The sequence below is a fragment of the Pteronotus mesoamericanus genome, unplaced genomic scaffold (assembly GCF_021234165.1).
Source record: "Pteronotus mesoamericanus isolate MK-2021 breed Mesoamerican mustached bat unplaced genomic scaffold, CSHL_Meso_final contig_52, whole genome shotgun sequence".
Taxonomy (NCBI): Eukaryota; Metazoa; Chordata; class Mammalia; order Chiroptera; family Mormoopidae; genus Pteronotus; species Pteronotus mesoamericanus.
This window is the reverse complement of record NW_026555189.1, coordinates 8,048,671-8,075,984: the sequence shown is the minus strand read 5'-3', so window position 1 is coordinate 8,075,984 and position 27,314 is coordinate 8,048,671. Positions and strand designations below refer to the sequence as shown.

The 27,314-nt window shown below is 40.1% G+C and overlaps 1 protein-coding gene across 4 annotated transcripts; it reads right to left on the bottom strand.

Annotated features, from left to right (window-relative positions):
* DDX19B (DEAD-box helicase 19B) lies at positions 1–23,183 on the bottom strand. 4 transcript variants are annotated; one of them, XM_054579198.1, is made up of 12 exons: positions 15,007–15,075; positions 13,808–13,856; positions 12,855–12,908; positions 11,528–11,663; positions 11,095–11,187; positions 7,920–8,022; positions 7,239–7,353; positions 4,800–4,977; positions 4,207–4,444; positions 3,257–3,419; positions 2,575–2,766; positions 1–2,151 (listed from the first exon to the last, which is right to left on the bottom strand). In XM_054579198.1, the coding sequence occupies exons 5-12, from the start codon at positions 11,154–11,156 to the stop codon at positions 2,090–2,092; spliced, it is 1,113 nt and encodes a 370-aa protein (XP_054435173.1). In that variant the 5' UTR covers positions 11,157–11,187; positions 11,528–11,663; positions 12,855–12,908; positions 13,808–13,856; positions 15,007–15,075; the 3' UTR covers positions 1–2,089. The 4 variants fall into 4 exon arrangements, with proteins under 4 accessions (XP_054435173.1, XP_054435174.1, XP_054435172.1 ...); XM_054579199.1 differs by lacking the exon at positions 15,007–15,075 and adding an exon at positions 14,219–14,265; XM_054579196.1 differs by lacking the exon at positions 15,007–15,075 and adding an exon at positions 22,899–23,183 and having other exon boundaries at positions 2–2,151.
* Positions 23,184–27,314: the final 4,131 nt, after the last annotated feature.

The window sequence follows — 27,314 nt, the reverse complement described above, 5'->3', positions numbered from 1 at the left end:
CCAAGCACTGGAGGCAATGAACATGGTCTGCAAAAGAATACGGACTGCAGTGACGCTGGGGAGACATTCCAGAGCCATCCATGACAGTTGAGTCTTACCTTTTTAAAACACACACACTCCTTTGGGAGTCTCTGCCAGGAAGATGCGTTTTAACTCAAAGTACTGCATACACTTCAGTCTCCACAAAACCTATCCAGTGAATTCTAAGGGGCCCAAGCCACCAGATTAAGAACTGGTAATCTAGGTTTTTACCAGATCCCATTTACTTCTACTATTGAAGAGTCTGAAGCTCTTCCCTTCCCATTTTCCTGTCCATATTTAGGGCTACTCAAGTAGACAGGTTGTACATGTTGTGAGAAGGTGGGGGTATGCCTGGTCTACAGTCTTGTGAGTTTACAGTCCTTTAATTGTTCCCTTTGTTTCTATTTATTTCAGGGTTGGTCCATAGGACTTCAAGAGTTGTGGGGGGAGGGGTGTTAAATCTCTTCTAAGGTTGGTCAAAGTTGGCCAGAAGCATAGAAAAACTCTGTAGAGTCCAGTGGAGGAATGTGGAGGACAGGCAGAGTGTTAGTCTCTCTGCAGTATCTGTAATGTTAGATTAAGGTAACCATCTGGAAGCTGGTAGTGGCCCCTTCCTTTCCCAGGAGACAGATCTAGCCCTAAAACAGAAACACAAGGAAGGTCTGGGATTGTAGTAGTACTCCTCACAAAACACCCCTCTTCCAAGCCCAGTCCTAGGTAAAGTGGCCATTCTGTATCAAAGTCTAAGAGCAAAAGAGGACTCCTTTTGGCTAGGGTTTCATATTGTTCTTGCAACTCAAGTCTCACATTTGTGCTGTTACATTGTGGATACGAAGTCTTCTCCAGGTATGAAGGAATGTCCGTTACTATTTGCTCTAACTACTCTGCACAAAGATGCCAAGTAAGTTAAGGACAGAGTAAAGGTTTGACAGTTCCTCTTGCCTTGCATAGATAAATGGCTGTAGTCCACCTAGTCCCTTAGTTGTACTTGTTTGTATTCCAAGCACTGAACACAAATGTACAGTAACCCTTTAAAATCAAGATGTCAAATATGTGAACTCATTCCCCAGCTCTTACAAAACTTGCCTTCTGGGATCTGAAAACAAAGCAAGAATTTGTGACTACTGCAGATTACTTCTGAAGCTGGCCATTTGTGACTTGAACCCAGTTTTCACTAAGGATCCAAAACTCAGATCACCTTTTATTTGCCTGGGGCTACTAAAGGATTAAGGTGATGGTAGGGATGTAAAAAAGATGGGCAAGTGCCTGTGAGACCAGGTTTTATAGCAAGCTAGAGCCAGCTCTGATTCTCCATAATGACTTTTTCACAGGATTTGCTCACACACAAGCAAGGTACCCACTAGTAATCAGATGTGGACCGCATACAGGTTGCATGTGCTGAGAACAGGTCATGGTCCTGCAACACAAACTTGCATACACTGAAGATCCCAGGATGGCATTTTGGTCTGTGCTTAGCAAATCCCTTCCTGCTCTGGGTATCAGAACAGAACTGGCTAACAACGCTCAGATGAGCTTGCCCACCCCAAACCCAAAGCAGCAGCTCACAGGTCTCCTCTGGTGCCTCTCACCTTACTCCAAACATGATGGGAGGCTTACACACTTATCCTATTTGGGCGCCGCCCCCTACCCATGTTCCCTCTTCACCTCTATTCTGTCACTTCCACTAGGGCCAGGGTTGGCCTGAACACTCCTACCCCAAGAATGGGCAGGGGTGGTCAGAGAGCTCCTGAGCAAGTGATTAGCCACAGCATCTAGATTAGTGTAACAATGGGGAAAACGCTGGCCAAAAAAAAAAAGACAAAATTTCCAAAAGGTAAATTTCTGTGTATTCACGCCTAATCTTCAAAAGCTGTGTCAACAGTTGTTTCTACCTTCCCCCATCATTTGCACAATTTCTGTCGAGTCCAAACGTAATTTAAAATGAGGTAGGTAGTTTCTCTCTACTCGTGCCTTCATCTTCGCGGTGACTGTTGAGGCCTGTATGTGAAAGCACTAGTCTCCCTTGTAGGGGGAGCCAAGGGCGGGCACCAGTGACTGGCAGAGCTCCTCAGTTGGCTATCTTCTCAATCTCGTCCAAATCATCTGTGTCCAATCTTTCTATTTTCTTATCTGAGGAAAAATAAGAAAGATTCAGAGAGAGAGAGCAACAAAGGCCCACTGTGGAGACACGCACCTAGGGGAGGCAGCACAGCAGGGAGACAGGGAGGACAGGTCTCTGCCTGATCGAGCCCTGCCACTGGCCACATCCTTCCTTCCTTTAACCCCAAGGCTTCTGGCACCTGAGGAACAGACACTGACCGCAACAGTCAGAGCCCGAGGCCCCTCAGCCTGGCCAAGGGGGACCTGTCATTCGAGTCCCCGACGCTGACTCTCCAGGTCTGCTCTTTGAGGACGTCCATATGGCAGGGATGGAGGGCAATGTGGACAGGGACAAAGCTGCTTTAGGGGTCACAGGAAAACTACCCTATCGCCACCCCCGGATCGGCCCCTCTAAGGAGAGGGCCCTGACGCAAGACACTCCCAGGGACTCACTAAAATGCTCCTGGATTCTGTTGAGGATGTTCATGCTGTGCTTGCTGTCGACCATGTTCACCGCCAGGCCCCTCTTGCCAAAGCGGCCAGTGCGCCCGATCCGGTGCAGGTAGGTCTCGTTGTCGGGGTTCCCGTCCTTGTCCACGGGAAGGTCGAAGTTGATGACAACAGACACCTGTTCAACATCGATACCTGCACGGAGGAGAGTTGGAAGACGGTTAAGGATGGGAGGAAAAACATCCCTGCCTCACCCACAGTCCGGCCACCAACTTCTGATGGAAGGAGCCTGGCTGGTCCGACTCTGCGATTCAGGGGACAAGGGGCATGTAGCAGAACCCAGAGGGAAACCACAGAACTTGGGCAGGTGCTAACAAAGTTAGGAAGTCAGTAGGAGAGCCTCCGCTGGACACAAGTGTCTGGAGATGCGGCTGACACCTCAGCGGCTGCCCCAAGAAGGACAGGCGCCGTTCTCAACCGGTCGGGTGCCTGCACTTTCCCTTCCACCCGGTCCGGACTCCGGGCTTCTGTGGGAGTTCTCAGCTGATGAGGGAACCCAGTCTCTCCTAGAGAAAAACGTCACCACCAACCCCGCCTGATCTCTTCCGAACCGCCTGAGTTTTTCACATAGAGGATTTCTCTCGCTGCCCTGAGTCTGGCAGACCGCGACAAGTTCTCTGCTCACCACGGGCACACACGTTGGTGGTCACCAGCACCTTCTCTTTGCCCTCTCGGAAGCGCTCGATCACCGCAGCCCTCTGCTCCACCATCATTTCACCGCTCAGCAGAGCCACCTGGTGGCCTTCTTTGGAGAGCTCTGCTGCCAGCCAGCTGGCTGTTTTGCGGGTCTGAAGTAAAAAGAATTGTTTTAAATGAAGATACCTGTAAAACAAAAAAATGAAAACACCTGCAGAAAAGTGGCTTTTGCCCATCATATACATGAAGGCCCTGCTGTATTCCGTCAGCACATTAGGCGTAAATTTTTCAAATGGAATTTTAGCTATGTGATTTTTTGGGGTAAGTTACTTAAATGATTTTAGTGTTCATCTAGGAAAAGTGTGGTTTCAACCAAAGATTTTCATACCTAAAATGTCTGTATTCTTAATGTTTTAACACTGTTTCACTGGATTTTTTAAAAGATCCAACTATATATGCTGACTATAAGAAAAAAATTTTTTAAAAGATTTTATTTATATTTAGAAAGGGGAAGGGAGGGAGAAAGGGAAAGAAACAACCAGTTGCCTCTCACACACCCCCAACTGAAGACCTGGCCCGCAACCCAGGCATGAGCCCTGATGGGGAATCAAACCAGCAGCCAACACTCACTCCAGTGAGCCACACCAACAGGGCTGTTTCTCTGGATTTTATTTGAGGTTTTTTCCAAGTTCTCTCTTTAAGAAGTGGGGTCAAAGAAGGTTCAGATTTTTAGTCTTCCCCTTTTAATTCCTCATAGTTTGAGGAGAATATGCCCTGGGGCTGGTGGAAATGATTCACTTCCTTTCTAGTCCCACAGAAGAAACCTGTCCCCCCTCAGCACTCAGGTGGAGCTGGCTGAGAGGGGAGTTGGGCAACACCTTCCCATGGAGCCCCTTCCCAGGCAGGCCTGCTGCTGCTGCTGCTCAGGCTGCTACTCACATGGCAGAAGATCATGGCTTGAGCAATGGTGATGGCCCCGTAGAGGTTACACAAGGCCTGGAACTTCTCATCTCTGTTGTTGCACAGGACGTAGTACTGCTTGATGGTGTCCAGTGTCTCCTCCTCACGCTTCAGTTTGATAATGTTGGGGTCTGGGACCACTTTCTGGGCAAATTTCCATACAGAATCTTCGAAGGTGGCAGAGAAAAGCAGCATCTGGCAGTTCCTGGGCAGCATCCTGCAAGGGAAGGCCCAGGTATTTGGCATGACCCTGTGTTTATCACTGGAGCCAACAGAAGCACAGCTTCCCCAGGCTTGGGTGGTCTACGTCCCTGGGAAGATGGCAGAGGTGGAGAAGCACTGCGGGGAAGAGGCAGGAGCAGACACGGGGCAGGGACGAAGTGGTGGTAGATTCCCTAAGTCTTTTTCCTCGACCCAGGCTGGTGTGGCCCATTAAGCACATGCTTCTGAAGGTTCTGAGGCAAAGAACCCAGCAGGAGCAGAAGAGGAGCTGGGTATCACAGGATGAAACATCAAGACTTTTACTTGTGTATCAGGAGGCTGAGAAGTTCCTCCCGGGTCCAGAGTCCTACCTTTGGATGCGGATGCTCTGATCTTGATGGCCCTGAGTAGCTATCATCACATCAGCCTCATCCAGAACAAACACCTTGATCTTCTTGGGGTCAATGAACTTGAGCTTGGCGCACCAGTCCAGAACAGTTCCAGGGGTGCCAATGACAATCTGCTCACTTATCTTCTGACCTCTCTCCACTGTAGAGACAAGGTGGTTTTCATGGGTATGTCCATGGCAAAGCTAGCTCTCTGAGAAAGTCTAAAACTGTGATGTAATTTTTAAAAAACTTTATTTATTTTTACAGAGAGGGGAAGGGAAGGAGAAAGAGGGAGAGAAACAATGATGTGAGAGAGAAACCTTGATGGGTTGCCTCTCACATGTCCCCAACCAAGCACCTGGCCTGCAACCCAGGTATGTACCCTGACTACAAATTGAGCCAGCCACCATTCAGTTTGTGGGACGATTCCCAACCCACACAAGTCAGGGCCTATGATGTACATACTTTAATGCAATTGTTTTGATGTATGCATTAATATTCTAAGGAAAGGTTAGGATATCGTTACAGTATTTAATGGACACACACACACAAAAAGACAATGCTTAAAAGATACAGTAAGGATATAAACAATGATAAGGTAAAAAAAAGCTTCAGTGGTATTTTTTCATTCTATGTTCTCTTTTAAAGATCTGTTATCCTTATTTCTTTTTTGGGGACATTGTTCTTCCTAGACAATGATTGCATTTCCTCACAAGTAGACTTTTTCAAAGTTCTCAGTCTAGTGCACTCTGCCCCTAGCTATCCCAGCAGATATATCAAATAAGTCGGTTGTCTTTACATGCCCAAGCCAGGGTCAGGAAATAAGGTTCTTTATGAAAGCCTTTGTTTTTTCAAACACAATCTACCTCTTTTTAAAGTGCTTCTCAGACTAGATACAATCTTGGCCCTACACTCTGAGAATCTGGTTCTTCATTTTCAATTGGATTGTACTTACTGATTCAAATTTTACTACTTCAGTTGTACTCTTGACCAGACATGTACAAGCTCCCTCTAGTCACAGCCAAAATTTTGCCCAAATGTGATGTTGAGTCAATTCGAAGCTAACAAATGCTTGCTTCTCATTTCAGTAAACAAATAATTTCTGCCCCCATAAAAAATTATTCAGAATCCTCTGCCATTCTAACTCAAATCCAAACTACAATATTTTAAAGGTCTCATGATAATTTTTCACTAAGTTTTATTTTACTTTTGTCCTCAGAACTGACTTCACAGCAGGACATTGTATGCAGAGTAGATTTCTGCAAGTCATAAAGTCATAGGTTTGTGTTAAAGATCCATGGGACTCAACCAAACCTCTCAGAAAATTTTAATTACTTAAATTTTATCAGTTTGTTGTAAAACAAAAGTAGAAAATATGAATAAATAAAATAGAATAAGATACATCAAGGTTGCAAGTTTGATGCGTGGTCAGGGTACATACAAGAAGCAACCAATGAATGCATAAATAAGTGGAACAACAAATTGATATTTTTCTCTTTTTCTCATCCCCTTCCTCTGTCTCTCTCTCAAATCAATACATAAAAAATCAAAAAACAATAAAGCTCCCAGAGTTAACTGCCATGAACATTCTAGAACATTTTTGTTCTAATGACATTAAAAAGAAATAATTAAATAAATTCAGAATTTGGATTATTTTATAAGCAAAAATTTGTGTTCAAAAAAATCAAATGTGCCCTGGCTGCTGTGGCTCAGTAGATTGAGCACCAGCCTGCAAATAAACCAAAGGGTCACTGGTTCGATTCCCAGTCAGGGCACATGCCAGGGTTGCAGGCCAAGTCCCCAGTAGGGGGCATGCAAGAAGCAACCACACATTGATGTTTCTCTCCCTCCCCTCTCTCTAAAAATAAATAAATAAAATCTTTAAAAAAAAAAAAAACAAAAGAAGAAGGACCTCACTTTATAAAAAAGAAAAGTCAAATGTAATGGCAGGGGGAATGTGAGGGGACTATTCTAGATTGAAAGAAGCTTAAGGAGATACAATAACTAAATGCAATGCATATACACTGATTCAATCTTGGTTCAAAAACAAAAGAGCTATAAAGAAACACTTTGTGGATAATTGGGAAAAAATGAATATGACTAGGTAGTAGTTATTAGAGAATCTGTTAATTTTCTTGGTTGTGCTAACGGTATTGTGGGTATCCTGAAGAGTGTCCTCATCATGAAATGCATACTAAAGTGTTAGGAATAAAAAGTCAACAATGTCTGCAATTTACATTCAAGTAGTTCATCAGAAATATCTATATACATGTGAAGGAAAGATGACAAAATTATGTTAAGTTTTTAAATCTAGGTGGGGAGCACACATGTTTATTGTATTATTGCAACTACTGCATAAAGTTTTTCAAAATAAATAGAAGTCATTAGCTTAATGAATTAGGATTACATATTCATACTCACATTTATTGCCTCGAACAGCATAAGCTAGCTTCAGTTCAGGGTAAAATTTGCCCATCTGCTCAATTACTTTTCCCGTTTGAAGGGCAAGCTCATATGTTGGGGAGAGGCACAGACACTGGTAGGAAGAGCGCAGAGTGAGAATTCAAGACAATTGCTCTTTTGCAATGGGGAATTACCATCAGGATTTAGTTAGTCTTCCAGCTAAGGCTAAAGGAAAGAATATATAAAGTATACACTGTTTGATTCTTTAAACTGCAAAGTCATCAGTGAGAATTCTTAGGGGTCAGAACTCTGGCTTGGTAAAAACACTTGAAAATAGTTCTTGGCCAGTAGAGTACCAAAACCTACAAGTAAGTAAGGATCTAAAATTCAAATTGGAGATTAGCTTCCTTTTCCCTTTCCCAGAAAGTTCTCAACTTTCTAATGGATGAATAGTTGTAGTTGAAAGAGATTTTTCCTGTAAGTAACAGAGCCAAGCATAGCAGCAGTATCCCAGAACTGGCAAACCACAGAAGGGAACAGGATTTTCGTTGTTAATAGATCAACTATGGTGTTTGTGCCCAACTGAAGGGGCTCTAGTTTACATAAAAAAGTAATACAAGACATGCCTTTTAATCCATCACATGGCATTTCTCTTCTAGCTATGCGTCAGCAGAAAATCCAAATTCACCAAGCCCTTACCTGGGGGTATCTGTTTGCAGCTTCTACATGGCTGAGCATGGCCAACACAAAGGCAGCTGTTTTACCAGTACCAGATTGAGACTGGGCAATTAAGTTCTGTGGACTGCACAAGGAAACAAACTGTTTAGGAGCTTAAATCTCAAGTGTCCTTTCAGTTAATAAAAATGAAGAATAGTCGGGGGAGGGGGTATAAGGGGACTAAACGGTAATAGAAAAAATATAATAAAGATTTATATATATATATATTTTTAAATAAAGCTTTATTAAAGAACTAATAATCGACCCTGGCTGGTGTGGCTAGTGTACTGAGCACCAGCCTGTGAACCAAAAGGTCGCCTGTTTGATTCTCAGTTGGGCACATGCCTGGGTTGCAGGCCAGGTCCCCAGTTGGGGGCATGTGAGAGGCAACCAATCTCGCACACTGATGTTTCTCTCCCTCTCTTCCTCCCTTCCCCTCTCTCTAAAAGTAAGTAAAAAAAATATTAAAAAAGGAAAAAAGTGAATAATCAAAATTAATTGTATTCTGTAGCAGAGTTATATATGCAAGCTTCACAAATACAGAGCACTATAGAGAGAAGATTTTATGGTGGGATTTTATCTAGCCTTGAAATAGCAGCCAGTGATTCTTTTAAAATGTGAGTCAGCTCATATCAATTCTCTGCTCAAAAACCTTCCAATCAATCCCGATTTAATTCAGAGTAAGTTAAAATCCTTATAAATACCCTTGTGGGGGCACAGAAAATAATTTTCCTTCTACCTTCTAAATTCTAGCTGGGCTGATGGTCAACATGAGGCAGATTACAGTTAACAGGAGAAAATGTCCAAAATTTATTCTGGATGTATATTTCGCGGTGCCATAAGAATATGAGACCTGAAGATGCATTGGGCAGTTGAGGTTTATATGCCATTTTGGACAAAAGAAAGTGGGGAAAGGGTCTGGGATTTCAAAGGAAAGGGTAGGCAAATTATAGGAAGATAAGAAACAGCAATCATGGTAAACAAACCCTGGCAGCTCGACCCAGAAACAATGGGACACAGAAGTAAGTTCAACAAACAGGCTTTCCTGAAGTTTCTCCCTGTCTGCCACATTTAGGTCGTATTTTGAAGCTATGATGTATCCTTCCTTTAAGCAGGTTTTTCTATCTCAATTCCTTCAGGAGGGTCAAAGGTTCTTTCTGAGTCTTTTGTTTGTTTCTTTCCTTTTTTTTTAGATGGAGGCGAAGAGAGGGCTCAGAGGGAGAGACATCTCGATGTGCAAGAGATACTTTGATCAGCTGCCTCTTGCATACCTCCTAGTGGGGACCTGGCTTGCAGCCCAGGCATGTGTCCTGACTGGGAATTGAACCGGCAACCTTTCAGTGTAGAAGCCAGCACCCAGTCTGCTGAGCCACACCAGCCAAGGCTCTTAGTCTTTTGTTTCTTAATAACTAGCTTAAAATAAATACTCCAAAGGGCACATTTTGAAATGGCAAAGCTTTGGTCTTTCTAACCATATAACATCCTACCCTGATCTGGCTCCCCATTACCTCTCTGCTCTCATTTCCTACTACCCTTCCCCTTTCTCCACCCCCCACTGTGGCCCCAATGCTACTGTGAAAACATTCCAGCCATGCTCCTGTCTTAGGGTCTCTGCACCAGCTGTACTCTTCCTGGGACAATAGTTTTCAGATGACAACATGTCAACTCTCTCCTCTCCAAGTCTTTTTGCTCAAATCTTTTCTCCTTCAAGTTTTTGCATCACCTACGTGATGAGATACTTCCCTATGCACTGATTTAAAGTTGCAACCTACTTTGAAGTACCTTCACAAACAAGATTGGTAGAGAGGTATATTATGAAGTATAGTAGTAAAATGTTAGTGGTAGGCTCTAGGTGATGGGTATGTGGGTGTTCACTATAAAATCCTTTCAACTTTGTTGTATGGTAGAAAATTTTCGTAATGAAACTGCAATCAGGGGCCCTGGCCAGGTATCTCAGTTGGCTAGAGCACTATCTCCAATACACCAAGATTGTGGGTTTGATCCCCCATCAGGGCACATACAAGAAGCAACCAATGAATGCAGAAATAACTTGAAGAACAAATCAATGTCTCTCTCTCTCTTTCTCTCTCTCTCTCTCTCAAATCAATTAAAAAAATTAAAACACCATCTGGAAGCTTACTAGGAATGGTGAACCTCTGTCCCCACTTCAAATCTACTGAAATGAGAATTTGCATTTTAACAAATTCCTAGGCGATTCATATGCTATGAAAGTGTGAGAAGCATTGCACCAGGAGACAACCTTAGTAATTTTACTATCTGGTATCCTAGAACACTGTTTGGTTTTTGCCTACTATATTTGACACAATACATTTCAAAAAAATTTTTGTAAGTTTTTAAAAAATCTTCACCTGAGGATATGTTTACTGATTTTTAGAGAGAGAAAGGGATGTGAGAGAGGGAGAAAAACATCAATATGAGAGAGAAACATTGATCAGTTGCCTCACCTCTCCCGTGTGTTCCTTGACCGGGGATTGAACCCACGACCTTCTGGTTTACAGGACAATGCTCCAACCAACTGAACCACCCTAACCAGGGCTGACACAATAAATTTTATATATCCATATAATAAAATTATGGTGTATATGAATGATGTAAATGTATATTTACCAATATAGATGATCTTAAAAAATTTTGAAAAGCATATAAAATTTTTATATCCACCTAAAAATATATATATAGCCCTGGTGGAGTGGCTTAGTGGATTGAGTGCTGGCCTGCAAACCAAAGGATTGCTGGTTCAATTCTTAGTCAGGGCACACACCTAGGTTGCAGGCCAGGTCCCAAGTAGGGGGCATGCAAGAGGCAACCACACATTGATGTTTCCCTCTCTCCTTCCCTTCCCCTCTCTCTAAAAATAAATAAATAAAAATCTTTTTAAAAAAAGATAAAAATATATATTTTATATATACACACATATGTAAGCCAATATAGAAAAGAGTCTAGAAGTCTCTACTCCAAGTATTAATAGTACGTCATTGATGGAGATTACAACTGATTTTTTTCCTCACTTTTCATTGTTTTTTTTAAACATGTTTTTCTAAAATGAACATGTATTACTAGTATAGTTTTTTTTAAACAGTAAGTTTCTAAACAGTAGAAAATTAAAAATGAGATAAGGTTATGTCAGGACACATACGGCTCAGCAAGCATCAAAGGCAGTGCATTTTCCTGTATCTTGGATGGACGGTTGAAGCCCATGGCGTAGACTCCTTGAAGCAGCTGTGGCTTCCTAGAAAAACAGTTAATGATGCAAGTCAGTCTCTTTGGTTGAGGAAAGAAGCCAAATATCTGGGAATTTTTTTTCTCTTTTTATCTGCTATTACCTACAGGTTATAACTAACAATACTCAAACTGTGCTGAACTGAGCCTAGTGTTTAAGTGCAGATAAAATTTTTATAGATTACCTGGAAATTTTACTTAATTGTTCAAAGCGGCTAATTAAAAAAAAAAAAATTAAACTTGTGTTAGCTAAAAATGTTCTACTGTGATGAAAAAATATGTATAACCGGCCTAGGATTTCTATCTAAACATAAAGAAAGGGGAGAGTAAAAAAGCAAAAATATACTCACAGTCGAAGTTCCTCAAAAGACTTCACTGAGTAGAGGGGAGAGTTTGGATCCCGCTGCAGGACTTCCACTTGGTTGGTGTTATCGACAAGATTACTTCTGATGAGCTTGTTGAGTAAGGACTGGGCAGCTCTGTCCTCTGTCAGGAGAAAGAGAGGAAAGAATTTTAAAAATCCATGAAATCCACCATGAGCTCATCTAAATTTAATTGTCCTTGGTATTTAAAGCAGTAATATATGTACTGGGACTTCTAATCAAGGTATATCATCGTTTTGATTTATAAATATATTTAATTTTTTTACTAAAGAGAAAAGTTATGACCCTAGCTGGTGTGGCTGAGTGGATTGAGCACAGGTCTATGAACAGAAAGGTCGCTGATTTGATTCCCAGTCAGGGCACATGCCTGGGTTGTGGGCCAGGTCCCCAGTTGCAGGCTTGTGAGAGGGCAACTGATCAAGGTATCTCTCACACAAACTGATGTTTCTCTTCTTCCCTTTCTCTTCCCCTCTCTCTAAAAATAAATAAATATATATATTTTTTAAAAGAGGTTATGATACTCATATCATCCATTTGGGCCTGATATTCTTCTTCAGAACTCTATTCCTAATAACTGTCCTTTCCTGAGATTATCTATTCCTCTAGACCCAAATATTTATTCTCCAATTTGCACTTAATATAAACTTAAGATGATTAAAATTTAACAAATATATCACGACAATGAAAAAAACACAGAAATTAAAGTCTGTCTTGTATCATATAAGCAATTTGCATCTCGTTATCCATGTTAAATATGCTGAAATATCATTAAGTTTAATTTTATTAGACAATGGGGATGCAATTTAAAACTCCTTTTATAATGCCCTGTAAAAAAATAATTATTCAGGGAATATTTCCTGCTGCTGCTGCAGTTCATCACTTGTTCAAAGTAAAATTTCTTTAAAATGCAAACAATCAGAATTCTTTCACCAACGACTGTGTTGAACTTTTATTAGCACTGTGATTCTCATTAAAGTCAAGCCCAGTTAGGTGTAAAAAGGAAGGCTCTTAAAAATCCATTCTTAGCCCTGGCTGGTGTGGCTCAGTGGGTTAAGGGCCAGCCTGTGAACCAAAAGGTCACTGGTTTGACCCCTGGTTGGGCCACATGCCTGGGTTGTAGGCCAGGTCGGGGGTGTGCGAGAGGCAACCAACTGGTGTTTCTCTTACACATCGATGCTTCTCTCCCTCTCTTTCTCTCTCCCTCCCCTCTCTCTGAAAATAAATAAAATCTTTTTTAAAAATCCAATCTCTTAGACTGTAGAACCTTAGTAATATAGCTCTCAGGCAGTGTTACCTTTCTCTTCTTCATCTGTCTTCTCTGCATTAGCATTGGTCTTGACAACAGCACCTTTATCAGACACAAAGTGGCTGTCATTCAAAATCATATCCCATACCCAACAGCTGAGACAATTCAAATTCTACATTAGAAATGTAAAAGCCTGAGAAGCAAAAAAATACAATGAGGAAACCAAGCCACACATAAAAACATATTATTGTTCCTGAATAAATAAAGGTATGAGACACTGTGGCTTATATTTTAATCCTTTCCTATTCTGAGTCCTCTCGCCATACCTAAAAATGTTAATTTTTACATTTTTACATTCCCTCACACCATTAATATTTATGAAATGTTATATAAAGATGATTACAGAAGTCACTGATCAGAAATCACCTTAATGCTCAACAGAGGAATACCTATACAAATCAAATTTCATCAAAATATGAATACAATAATGTCATTAAGAATCTATATATAATTAATAGCAATATATATCAATGTTGTAGTTATGTAAAAATATGCAAAACACAGATTGTAAGTGAATTCAGTGAGGTACATATTACAATTTCCCCACTATAATATTAAATATAAAAACAAAATTTCAAGGGAAATCTTAGATTTTTGGTACATGATTTCATAATAATTACAATAGGTTAACTCTCAGATTGCTCATACTTTGTCTAGTTCATCTCAAATTCAGGAATATTTTTAAAAACGAAATAATCTTTGTCAGTGTAGTCTCCTGGTTAGTAATACATTTAATAACGTATAAGTCAATTAGTCATCATCGTGCTTATATGAAACACAATTAAAACAAAAGTCCAGTTTGTTGATTTCCAAGTCAAATAACTGCTAATATCTGCAAGCCCCTGTCTAGTTAGTTACATATATATTTTTCCAGACAGTTATGTCCAAAGAAATACTGAAGTAAATCACATTTGCTTTCAGACTAGCTTTTAGTTACTCACCATTGGCATCTGGTTTGATTTTCTCTTCCTTAAGATGCAAGTTGCTCAACTAAATGGAGAATATGAGGGGAGGGAAAGTGTCAGAAAAATCACTTAAAAGATTTTGAATCAACAGAGCCTCCCCAGTGACGCTGGAGTGACATGAGCCCCTCTCAAGGCCTATTCATTAGACTCTTCTGCTGAGCTGTTTTTGTAATCCCTAATTACAACCCCTAGAATTATAACTTATGAGTTTGTTTAATTCTCTGATTACAAAGATCTCTCAATAGAATATCATTTGAGTTGTCATGCTCTCATATTCCAAACAAGAGGAGATTTAAAGAGATAATGGAAAATGCATCTGTGAGCAGGATGTTGCAGGACATGTTGGAGCCACAGGATCACAGCAAACAGATATGCAGCTTCACTCACATTGAGGCTGCCTTGTGCTGGATGTCTGGTATTTTCAACTAGGAACAGCTTGGAGGATCATGGCACACTGTGTAATCAAAATCCCCAGCAGGCTGAAGTGGGAATAGGTAGCAAAGGACAGAGCGAAGAGACATTTCAAAGAAGGAATTTTCAAGACTTGGGTCAAACACTGTAAATTAAGAATATCCTGTCAGGATTTATGTCTCCTAGAAGAATGAAAATACCCTTTTGGTGGTCAATCATACCTCAATAAAGCTGGGGGGGGGGGGAGAAAAAAGAAACTACCTTAAAGACAGGAGATATTTTTACTTCTAATTGATCTTCAGATATAACATAAAGCAGGTGCTATAATCTTTAACATATTAAGTGGTGCCAATGACAATCTAGTGCAGGTAAAAGTATGAAAATCACAAGAATGGATATTTCTTAAAGCACCACCCACATAGGTTCTTTATGTCTTGAGGCTCATTTTTGTCTTTTCTCAAAGACCACGAAGGGGGAAAGATAAGGGAGGAATGAAAAAGTTGTTTTGTTTTTTAAAGATTTTATTTATTTATTTTTAGAGAGAGGGGGAAGTAGGGAGAAAGACGGGGAGAGAAATATCAGTTGCCTCTCATATATGCCCCAACCAGGGACTGAACCGGCAACCCAGGTATATGCCCTGACCAGGAATCAAACGCGGGACCTTCCACTTTGCAGGACGATGCCCAACCAATTGAGCTACACAAGTCAGGGCAAATGTTTGTTTTAATGATTGGTTAATTAGGAATGGAGGAACTTCTACTTACAGAAACTGAAAAGGGTGTTTCTGGTGTCTCTGCTTTGGTGTTTGGGGGGAGGGGAGGGCACACTGGAGAGACTGGCAAAAAAGGAAATTGGCAAAAAAAGATCATCAGAAAGCAGTAAATATTCTTCATTAATTTCGAAGAATAGATAGCACCCGAACAAATAATGAATATGAAGGAACCAGCACAGTGCATGGTATATAAGTGGGTTAGGCGTTCAATATTTTTTAGTCTTCACCAAAGCATTCCTCCTCCACATCCTGCCAGTGAACCCAGTTTAAGTCCAGTAGTAGTCAGGGTTGTTAAAACAGAGACAGACTTATTGGCAGTATTTACAAGAGTAAGGTTAATAGTACCCACTCCTACAGTGATAAATGCTATTTAAAATAAATGATAGGGCTGAGGTCTAAATAAGTTAACAATGTATAAAAGTTAGAAATATCCATTACTGTAAAGCATTTTAATATTCAATGGCAAGAGGATAAACCATCCTTTTGTTGACAGATTGTTCAAATTGAAAAGTAAATAGTTAAAATAACTAAAATACAATGTGTAGGAAAAGTTGGTAGCAACAATGTAAATGAAACAAATAGATGTTTTAATACAATGTATCAGAATTCTTGAGAGGTTGCAGCAGAATCTATAAAACAAACAGCCTTCATTTGGCTATAAGAACTCAAAACCTGTAAGGCAGAAGCAACAGGAAAGTGAAGTTTGTACCCACTGCAGTGTGAGTAAACTAGACATTGACACTTATGTTGAAAGTAATTGGTTCAGATACCTCCTTCTGCTTTATTTGGACCAAAAATGAAAAACCAGTTTCACTTGCATCTTCATTGGAAACCATTTTAAAATTCAGGAAATTAACCAAAAGGAAAAAAGGCAAAAACACCCACCTTATAATATTCACATTTTTAATGCCTTTAATATTTTAGTTTTTAAGATACATTAAGATAATTGAAAACTTTAGTGACACATAGCATTTGATTCAAAAGCTACCTGAGATCCCTGGGAAATAAGGAAGATTTCATGGTAAGTGACTACATTGATTAGGGAGGGCCTCAGGCAAAATGGGGAAGTGGGAGTCTTTCTTACTCATCAAAGAAATGAAACTTAATGAATACTTAAAATACAGTAACCCAGCACTGTATATGTCCCAGTCACCTATGTCATGCACTGCCTGTGGGGATCCTCAGTGAGAGTTCCATAAAGGCAGAGGGTAGCAGAGGTGTTTTTACTCATTTGTTCAGTTTTGGAATATTGTGATCTATTATAATTTACTTGTGAATGGTTAGTAGAGTTACAAATTCTATTGAGGGTCAACTAACTAATCCATGAAGTACAGACAAGTAATTTAAGATTCCTGCAAAGAAACTGAATTACAGATAATAAAAATAATAATAGCTATCACTTATATAGCCCTTATATCAGGTGTGTCTATAACTCAATAAGGTAGGTACTATGATCACCCTCATTTTACAGATGTGGAAACTGAGGCACAAAAAAGTTAGGCAGTTTGCTCAAGGTATATAACTAGTAAGTGAAGGACCCAGAATACCAATCCAAGTCTGTTTAGATACAAAGTCTAAGGTCTTAATCTCTGAACAAAAGTGCATCTCATAGATAACAATAACCTCAAAGAAAATAATAATCTAAGGATGATACGATGGTGTAGCTGCTTTGGAAAATAGTCTGGCAGTTCCTTAAAAGTTAAACACACAATTACTATATAACCCAAGAGAATTAAAAATACTATATGGTCACACAAACACTTGTGCATGAAATGATCATAGCAACATTATTCATAATAGCCAAAAGGTAGAAAGAATCCAGATGTTCATCAGTGGACATAATGAGTGGAAAAATAAACGTGGTATATCTATACACTGGAATATTATTTGACAATTAAAAGGAATGAATACTGATACCCACTGCAACATGGATGAACCTTGACACATTATGCTAAGTGAAAGAAGCTAGACACAAAAGACCACAAACATATTTTATGATTCCATTTATATGACATGTCCAGAATAGGCAAACCTAAACAGACAGAAAGTAGATTAGTGGTTGTCTTGGGCTGAGAGGTTAGAGGAAGATAGGGAGTGACATCTAAAGCATACAGTCTCTTTCTGGGGTGATAAAAAAAGTTCTACAATTGTGGTAATGGCTGCACAAGTCTGTGGATATAGTAAAAATCAGAGAATTGTATGTTTTCAATGGATAAAATATATGGTATGCAAATACCTCAATACAGCCATTATTTTTAAAAAAAGATAATAGGGTAAAATCCCACCATAATACTCTACACGTAGGGTGCCAGGATTCAATTTTGTAAAATCCAGGGTTTTGTTGTTGTGAATAAAATGGCTAGTATAGATCTGCTGAAAATGATAGGAGCTAATCATATTATGTCTATTTCATTATCACAGGATGAATTATGAATTTTCTGTTCTGTCTTAAAGACAATTCTAACCATGCAAACTCAAACAAATAAGAAAATGACAAAGCTACCAACTCCTAATAAACTCTTTTAGGCATATTAATGCGTTAAGAGAATGACAATCTAATCTGACCTAATAAGAAGTTAGTGTGTCCTGGCTGGTGTGGTTCAGTGGATTGAGCACTGGCCAGCAAACCAAAGGGTTGCTGGTTGGATTCCCAGTGTAAAGCATATGCCTGGGTTGTTGCCAAGTCCCCAGTAGGGGGCGTGCAAGATGCAACCACACATTGATGTTTCCCTCTCTCCCTCCCTTCCCTTCTCTAAAAATAAATAAATAAAATCTTATTTTTTAAGTGAAAAAATTTCAAAACTACTTGAAATATATATTCATATTTACAGTGGCTATTAATGTTTTTTTCTAAGTGTATATTGTACCTTGAGATATTGAAGTGTAAAGCCTGAAAAGGAAGCACAGTAAAACATTTTAAAACATTGTTTATTTTATCTTTATCTCAGCTGTTATTACTTTTGTATCTGTTTTATAATGTACATGATATATTTAACAAAATAGTATAGTATGCAATTTCTAAATAGATATATATATATTCAGAATTCATGTCCAAAAGTTTCTGATAGAGCCAGGTAATGGAAAAACAGACTATACAGCTTATTTATTCAATTAACAGTGCCTGCTAGGCTAGGCATGAGAAATGCTGAGATGAACAGGCTAATGGCCACAGCAGAGAAAGTGGATGCCATGATGAAAATGGGAACATTATGTGAAACCAGGTATACCGAGTCCTGAGCCCTTCTCCTGCCCCTCCACTCACACCCCTGACCACTGACACTGACTCAGACCCCTGCCCTCCAGGCAGGAAGTCTGAGGACCCCTCTCTGCAAAGCCTGGCCAGTCAGGAGAAAAGTTCTGAAGACATTAAAGAGATAAAGGTCAGAATTGGTAATCCCCACTCACGTATTTAGAGCTTTCATTTTTTTAGTCACCTACTTTTAAATATGAGTAGATAAGAATTACAGACATCTGAGAAGTCTCCGTCATGAAGAAATAATGAAATAGATAAAAGCACCTAATGAAAAAAAACTAATATTATCCTCAAAAAGATGAGAGGATATTATAGCCATGGAAGCAACACAGGATATTGTTTATAAAAAAAGGAACACTTCCCTGACTCTTGTGGCTCAGTTGGTTGGAGCATCATCCCATAAACCAAAAGGTCCTGGGTTCAATTCCTGGTCAGGGAACATGCCTAGGCTGCAGGTTCAGTCCCAGTCAGAGCACATACAAGAAGCAACCAATCAATGTTTCTCTCTCACATTGATGTATCTCTACCTCTCTTTCCCCCTCCCTTCCCCTCTCTCTAAAATCAATAAGCATATCCTCATGTGAGGATTAAAAAAAAAAAGAACAATAAGGGGGAGGAAAGTTAGCTCTTGTAATTAAAAACATGATACTAGAAACACAAAATAGGCCAGAAAACGATTGAGAAAAATCTCCCAGGAAATATGGCAAAAAAGACAAAGATGGAAAAAAAAAAAAAAGGAAAAAAAATAACTCTTTTCAACAAATGACACTGGAACAATTAGACATGTGAAAAAAATGAACCTTGATCCATACTTCGTACAACATAAAAAAATTCAAATGGATCATAGGCAGTAAATGTAAAATTTAAATCTCTAAATCTTCAATTAAAAAAAAAACAGGTTAAAAGTTTTGTGGCCTTGGGCGAAGTGTTTTTCTTAGAACACAAAAAGGATTAATCATTAAAAAATTGATAAATTAAAATGAATCAAATTGAAAATGTTCTTTGAAAAGTACTGTTAAGAAAATAAAAGGACAAGCTGCAGCCTGGAAGAATATATAGTAGACCTCCTTATCCACAGTTTTGCTTTCCATGAATTCAGTTATCCACAGTCAACTGTGGTCTGAAAATATTAAATGGAAAGTTACAGAAATAAACAAGTCATAAGTTTTAAACTATGTGCCCTTCTGAGTAGCACAATGAAATCTTGTAGCATCCTGCTCTGTCCCTTGAAACATCCCTTTGTCCAGCGGGTACACACAATACAGTAAGTTATTTTGAGAGAGAGAGAGGTTCACATAACTTTTATTATAATTATTGTTATAATTGTTTATATAGGAAAAAACAGTACATATAGGTTTGGTACCATGTGTGTTTTCAGGCATACATTGGGGGTCTTGGTAAGTATTCTCCCTGGATAAGGGGGAACTACTGTGTACACAAAATACAAATCTATTAAGGACTTATATCCAGAATATATAAAGACTTCTCCCAACTCAATAATCTGATTTTTTTTGTTTCTGATATCTCATTGTAGGTGTACCAAAATACTTTCAATCTCTGAAAGCTTTCTTTTATTATGGAAAACTTCAAATATTTACCAAATACGAAAACACTGATTCTCATTTACCAATAAGAAAACAATCTGATTTTTAAAATGGACAAAAGATTTGCAAAGTCACTTCAGAGAACTTACATGGATGGCAAATAAGCACATGAAAATATTCTAAACATCATTAGTCATTAGGAAAAATATAAATTAAAATCACAGTGAGATACCACTACACACCTATCAGAACAGAGAAAAAACTGGTTATGTTGCGCTGGTGGTGTGGAGCAACTTGAGTTCTAATTCATCACTGATGAGAATACAGTATGGACGGTACAGCCACTTTGGAAAACAGTCTGGCATTTACTAATTTAAAAGAACCCAACAAATCCCATTATTAGGTATTTATCCAAGAGACATGTAAACATAAGTCCATACAAATATCTACCCTAATGTGACAGTAGCTTATTCATAATTGCCAAAACCTGGAAAATACCCAAATGTCCATCAATTAAGAAAAATAATTAAATTGTGTACATTCAGACAATGGAATATTACTCAGCAATTAAAAGGAACAAACTATTGATACATATAACAACATGGCTGAGTCCCAAATGTGTTATGCTAAGTGAAAGGAGCCAGATTTTTCAAAAGATCACATATTGTATGATTCCATTTATATGACGTTTTGGAAAAGGCAAAACTATAGTGACAGAAAACAAATAAGCAATTACCAGAGATGGGTAGGGGGGAGTAAATGCAAAAAGTTTGAGGGAACTTTTGGGAGGGGGTGATGGAAATATTACATATTTTGATTGTGGTAGAGGTTATACAATTAGATGCCTTTGTCAAAATTCACAGAATAAGAGTAAGTTTTATTACATATAAATTATACCTCAGTAAGTTTGACTTAAAAAAATTAGAGGGCCAGTCAGAGAGATCCACCATTCAACTAATAAGAATTCTTGAAAAAGGGAATAAAGAAAACACAAAGGGGGAAAAATCAACAATGAAATTTTTCAAGAATATTTCCCATAACCAAAGGACCAGAATTTGCCAGAATGAAAGGGACCCACCCAGAGCCCAGTAAAATGGATGAAAATAGACCCATACCAAGACATATCATAATGAATTTTCTAATACTGGAGATAAATAGAAGATTCTCCAAGATTAGAAAGGGAAAAACAGGTCATATCAGGATTCAGAATCAACAACAAATATAGAAATCTTAAAGTCAAGAGAAAATATGCCTTTAAAATTGGGCAGGAAAATAATTTCCAGCCACACTGTCAATCAAATGATAGGGCAAAAGAATATATTTTTGGAAATGCAATTTTAAAAATTTACTTCCTGTATATTTCCAGAAAGCTGATGGATGGCTCCAGTAAATCAAGGAAGATGAAGAGCGGAGATACAGAAAGGACAGGATTTAATGCAAGAGAAGAGGAGAGAATCCCCAGTTGTATTGTAAACATAGTGGGAACTAGTCTAGTATGAAGCAGGCTAAAAGACCTAGGAAAAATGGAATTGATAGACCACTTGATGTGTCTGCATATCCTGAGATAAACTTAGACAACTAGCAAAGAACTTAGGGTGGAATTGAAGTACAAAGAATAGAAAGAAAACACAAGACAATTATAAATTCCAAGCAAAAACAAAAAGCTTTATAGGAAAGTAAAACTATTCATGTTATTAATAATATAAACTTGAAATACTGATGAACTAATTGAAAACTACTATATCATAATGAAAAGATAGGGAATGACAAGGTGCACATGTATGGTGAGGAAAGGAGGATGGAGGAAAGATTCAAAATCAATAAATGCTTAAAATTGGAAATTCAGGAAGCAGCAAAACAAGCATGTTATTTAGGGAGAAAGGTCAATATGTAAATCACTTTCTTTTTTTAAAAAATTTTATTTATTTATTTTTAGAGAGGGGGAAGGGAGGTAGAAAGAGAGGGAGAGAAACATTAATGTACAGTTGCCTTTCTCCCGCCCCCAACTGGGGACCTGGTCTACAACCGAGACATATGACCTGACTGGGAATCTGACCAGCGACCTTTTGATTCACCTGCTGGTACCCAATGCACTGAGCCACACAAGCCAGCCTGGGTCTTTCTTTCTCTCTTTCTCTCTTTCTTTCTTTTTAAGATTTTATTTATTTATTTTTTAGAGAGAGGGAAGGGAGAAAGAGAGGGAGGGAAACAACTACACACATCTATACATTGCCTCTCGCACACCCCCTGCCGGCAACCCAGGCATGTGCCCTGGCCTTTGGTTCTCAAAACAGCACTCAATCCACTGAGCCTCAACAGCCAGGGCTAAATCAGTTTCAAGAGAAAGTCTCCGGGGAGGGGAAAAAAACTAGTCGCGGTGGGAACCAGTGTTAAAAATTGACTGTTTGAACTATTTGTGTTATTACGTATTTATCAGTTATAAAAAATAACACAAAGCTCTTGTTCTCGAATTCACAGAAATAAGTACTAACAGAAGACGTATGTTCAAAGCAGTATAAGAATTTACGAGTGAGTTTAAGAATTCTCTAGGTGAGAGAAATTAATTCCATACATAGTAACGTTTAACACATATCTTGCTTACTGGGTGTCAGGCCCAGAACAAAGTTAAAGCAGGTCAGGAGAGGATTTACTGACTGCCAAGCGTAGTGAGTGGCTCATTCATCATCACTTAACGAAGATGAGGAAGCACATAGGTATAGGTAACCCATGGTTCTTAAGCCCAAAAAGCTCAGAATCGGTAAGCGGAAAAGGGCACATACGAAAGTGATACAATCCATGGTAATGAGTGCAATCTACCATCAGCCCGGATTCTAGGAAGACAGGCAGGTGCCAGGGCTCTTTATAGATGGGAACCCTCACCTGCGCTTATATAACACGGGAGGTGGGTGGGTAAACAAAGCCAGGCCAGGATCCAGGCTCCATCCCCGCCCGCATCCCAACGGGTCCCGACCAACGCAGGGAGTGTTCATTCACTGGGATTTGATTGCCAAAACTGACCGTCTGAGCCTTTTACGGCTGACGGCCAAAACTGACCGTCTGAGCCTTTTACGGCTGAAACCAACTCACCGACTCGGCCGCCGCTTCCTGCTCATCCACCGCCAGGGCCCACGAATCAGTGGCCATGGCCCCGGAGGTGGTTGGGATGCTGGTGCTGGCGTACTCGGCGGCTGGCGCCGAGCGATCGTGGGCTCCCGGGGGTCGCGGTGAGCCCGGCTCCTGCCCCACGGAGGGGTAAGTCATTCGCTCCGGCGCAGGGGACCGGAAACGGCGCGCCGCAGTGACGTCGGAGTCCGCGTCGGCCCTAGACCCCTCGGGGCTGTCCCTTCTGTCGCCTCAAGATACGCACCCTCACCCCTGCTTAGTCCACGCTTTCTTATGTAACTTCCAGAATCGCGGACTGAGGTAATTATCTTAAAAGTGCCTAAACTCTTGTCAGCTGGCTCCAACCGCAGAGCAAAACCATAATCCCGCCCAAGACAGTGAGATAGAAGCAGTTGATACAGACTGAAGATACCGAAACACAAAACCGTTGCAGATAGTCACCAAAATGCATATTGAAACAAGCAGATCTTTTTCCTCATTTTTCAGGTTGGTATTTTCAAATGTCCAGGTGCTGGCCAGGGTGTTAGGAATCATCCCTGTTAAACACCGTTTGGTTAAATATTTGTCCCACAGACTATGTGGCAACACCACTTAGAGGAATTTCGCCTTGAAAAATGCTCAAGGAAGGTCCGAGGGAACTGTGTTCCAGATAGAGGATCGGAGACAGGAAAGAGCAAGGATGTTTGTGGAGCTGAACAGACACGGAGTTTCTGCGGGGACTGAAAAGAGCAGCGAAGAAGAGGTTGTTAAGAAGTGGATGAAAGGTGCAGAGCAGCTTAACGAGCAAAAGAGTTCACTCCAGGGAACCCCTCCCATCCGGCATGACTTTTGAAGTTAACTGTGTATAGGTTAGAGTCCCAGCTCTCCCATGTAAGGATTTTGACTGGGAAAATTTTTTAAAAGGCAAAAACACCGTGTGCTTTTAGAAGAGGTAAAATAAGGGTTAAGTGTGACAGATGCTTTCTGCTAACTAGAGTCATACAAGCTTCTCTCCCCTTGTTACTTCACTAGAAAGAAGTTGGGCATTTTCCTGCAACCTGAGAAAAGGAATCCCCACTTCTCCCACTTTGTCAATATTCCACTACAATGAATTAATTTCAAGCAATAGTGGTCTCTCTGTGGAATTTTACCTGGAGAGTATGAGTAAAAATGGGAGAGGATAAAGCAGTTCCCAGCCATCCTTGTCATGATTCTTTCCCTCCTGCACCCTTTAGGGGGTTAATTGGGGGGAAATTTTTTTTTTTGGATCCTACAGATGAGGATGTACAAAAAGAAAAAGGCAAACACATAGCCCTGGAAACCATGACCTTCATCTCATCATGTAAGAAGCAATCCTGGGAATAATTTTTCAGAGGAATATTGATCACAGGGCTAAAGGAAGTTAATGAATTTTTTAAAAAATATGTAATGCCCTGACTGGTGTGGCTCAGTGGATTGAGCACTGGCCTGTGAACCAAAGGGTGGTGGGTTTGATTCCCAGCCAGAGCACTGTGCCTGGGTTGCGGGCCACACCCCCAGTTGGGGGCATTGAAGAGGCAATCTATTGATATATCTCTCTCACATCAATGTTTCCCTCCCTCTTTCTCCTTCCCTAACCCCTCTCTAAAAATAAATAAATTTTTTTAAAGTTTAATGCGGTTAAAAATTAAGTTATCTAAGGTGCCACTGTATATAATAGGATACACTTGTGCAAAACAAAACTTGAATATATGCTAGTACCTACTATACAAAATATTTAAGACACAAAACTGATAACAGTGGCTGCTTCTAGTGAGGGACTCTAGAAATCTGGGGTGGGAGAGACTTCCTTTTCATTATGTATACCTGAGCTTCTGAAATTTATTTTCCATGTGTATGTTTTCATTTTAAAATTATGAGTATTTCAGACAAGAAAGGGAATAATATAATGAACATTTAGGTTCCCACATCAAGGCTTAAGAAATAAAACAAGACTCAGTTGAAGTACCTGTGTATAGCCATCCCATGAGATAGCTCCTGAATTTGGTGCTCATCCTTCTCATAAATGCTTTCAGCATATGTTGTTTATTCTTTTTAAAAAGGAAACTTAGCTCTGGAAGGTGTGGCTCAGTGGATAGAGCACTGGTCTGCGAACCAAAAGGTCACCAGTTCGATTCCCAGTCAGGGCACACGCCTGGGATGATGGCCAGATCCCTGCTCTGGGCATGCCAGAGGCAACCAATCAGTGTTTCTCTCCCTCTCATTCTCCCTCTCTTTCATCAGTGAAGGTGCTACCCTAACAATAACTCTGGCAACATAACAAAGTTATGGAGGCTACAACCTATATTACTTTATTTTGAAAGTGCAATTTGTATAATTTTGGCTTTCATATTAATTGTACTGGCACAGAATTCTGACCTATTTCTCAGATTGTTTGGGCTAAATATGCCTAATCTTTTTGGGCCCATTTGGGTCAGAACAAACACTAGTCTCTCTTGGTTTTGCCCTTTGCTGTCTTATGCTCTTAGTGCCTTCCTTCTCCCCTCTCTATAAATAAATAAAATCTTTTTAAAAGAAACTTAAAAATAAGCATCAGGATTCTAGACTCTCGTACCTCCATCCACTATACCTGCACAATGTGAGACTCCTGCTAAGGGGGAATCTGGTCTCTAAACTGTAGTATGGAGAGAGGACTCAGGAACAAAGAGCATCACATTTGAATTAGGCAGCCTCTTCTCTGAAATCATAGGAAGTACCCATCTTACCATCTGAGGATTCAACCAGATCTCAAGGTTACGGCCATCGGTCCAGCGCCTGGCCTATGGCGAAGGCTCAATAAATATTAGCTATTATTATAGTGGTGATGCAAGGAAGACACCTAAATGTGGGGGAAAAAAGTCGCGTTTCTACTCTCGGAGATACTCACGGCGCGCACGGGCAGGGAAGCAGAAAGTACCCCAGGACACGACGTTGGCCTCCGCTGCCAGCAGCCCCAGGCATTACCAGGCAGCATGGCGGTTACCTCCACCAACGGCCTCCCCAGCCTCATTGGCTGAGGTGTGGAAGCCAATCAGCGTGCCCACGTACCTTGGGGCAAAGGGTCTAGGCTCTAGCAGGGGCGCATTTGTGTAAGTTTTGTTACTTTTTGCTTAATATATCGCTGTCTGCACTGTCTGGCTAGACTGGGAACTTCTCAGGGCAGGACAAAGCCTGCTTTCTTTAATGCTGCTCTTCAGTACTAATGCGTAATAGATACTCATTTGGTGAATAGATAGATTAGGAACACCCACCCCTTGGGGAGAGCAAACTCTAATCCTTGTCTCTGAACAAACAGGTGAAAGACTGCATTCTGGAGTTTAGGCCCTTGCTACTCCAAGTGTGATCCCCCAGAAGCATGGGTGTCCCCTGGGAGTCTATTAGAAACGTAGAATCTCAGGCCCACTTCAGACCTACTAAATCGGGATCTTCATTTCAAGATCCCAGCTGACTCCTATAGCATCTTATGGTCTGAAAACAACTATTTAGTCATTTCCATTTGATCTTATAGCAAATAAATGAACATTCTAAGTCCATTTTATAGATGCTAAAAGTAACTTCGGTGCCATGGGAGAGTCAGAATCTAGGACTAGTATTTACAAAACCAAGTATTTAATTATCTGGAGCCCGTTATCTTCCTCATGCCCCAAGATGAGGGTCTGCCCATGTTCAATTGCAGAGCAAGCCATGTGTATAGATAGTATTCTCTCTTATCGATAGGCCTATTTGCTTAATCCAGAATAAGAAGTTTCCTAAAATACACAATTTGCACATTGTATTGATATAGCTTTCCTTCTATTATGTAGTTGACATCTACAAGAGAAAATTATCATAGAGAACTGGGTAATTATCTGAATAATTCATGTACAAATTCATATTTAGAAGGATGTGATTTTGGGGCCTCAAATTACAATTTCTCCTTGTTGCTATCGGATGTGATGCCTGCGGGAAAGTCCCGAAGGGAGACTCAAACCCTCAGCCAGGACTGTTGTTTGCTTTGAGCAGGAAAGAATTCAAAAAGCAGCTGGACAAGAGGTTAAAGCAGAAGCAAGTTTATTGAGCAGAGAAGATAAGCAAGAAAAGCCACTCAGCGTAGCAGACTCTTCTCACAAGAGAAGAAAGTGAGACCCCAACTGTCTCCAGAGGTTGAGCTTCTATCTGTTTGCAGTTTCTTTGGAAAATTGCTGGTACAGGGAAACAGAATAGGGGGAAAAAGTTGCGATTAACTTTAACCTTTACGAGGTGAAAGGTTAAAGTCCTTGTATTTGTTGTCCTTGTGTTTTATTTTATGGTATGTGTACTTGTCCTTTTATGTTATGGGAAATAATAAGGTACTGGTGAGTAGCTATTAATCAATCTTTGCAGGAATTTTCATTGTTATGGAGG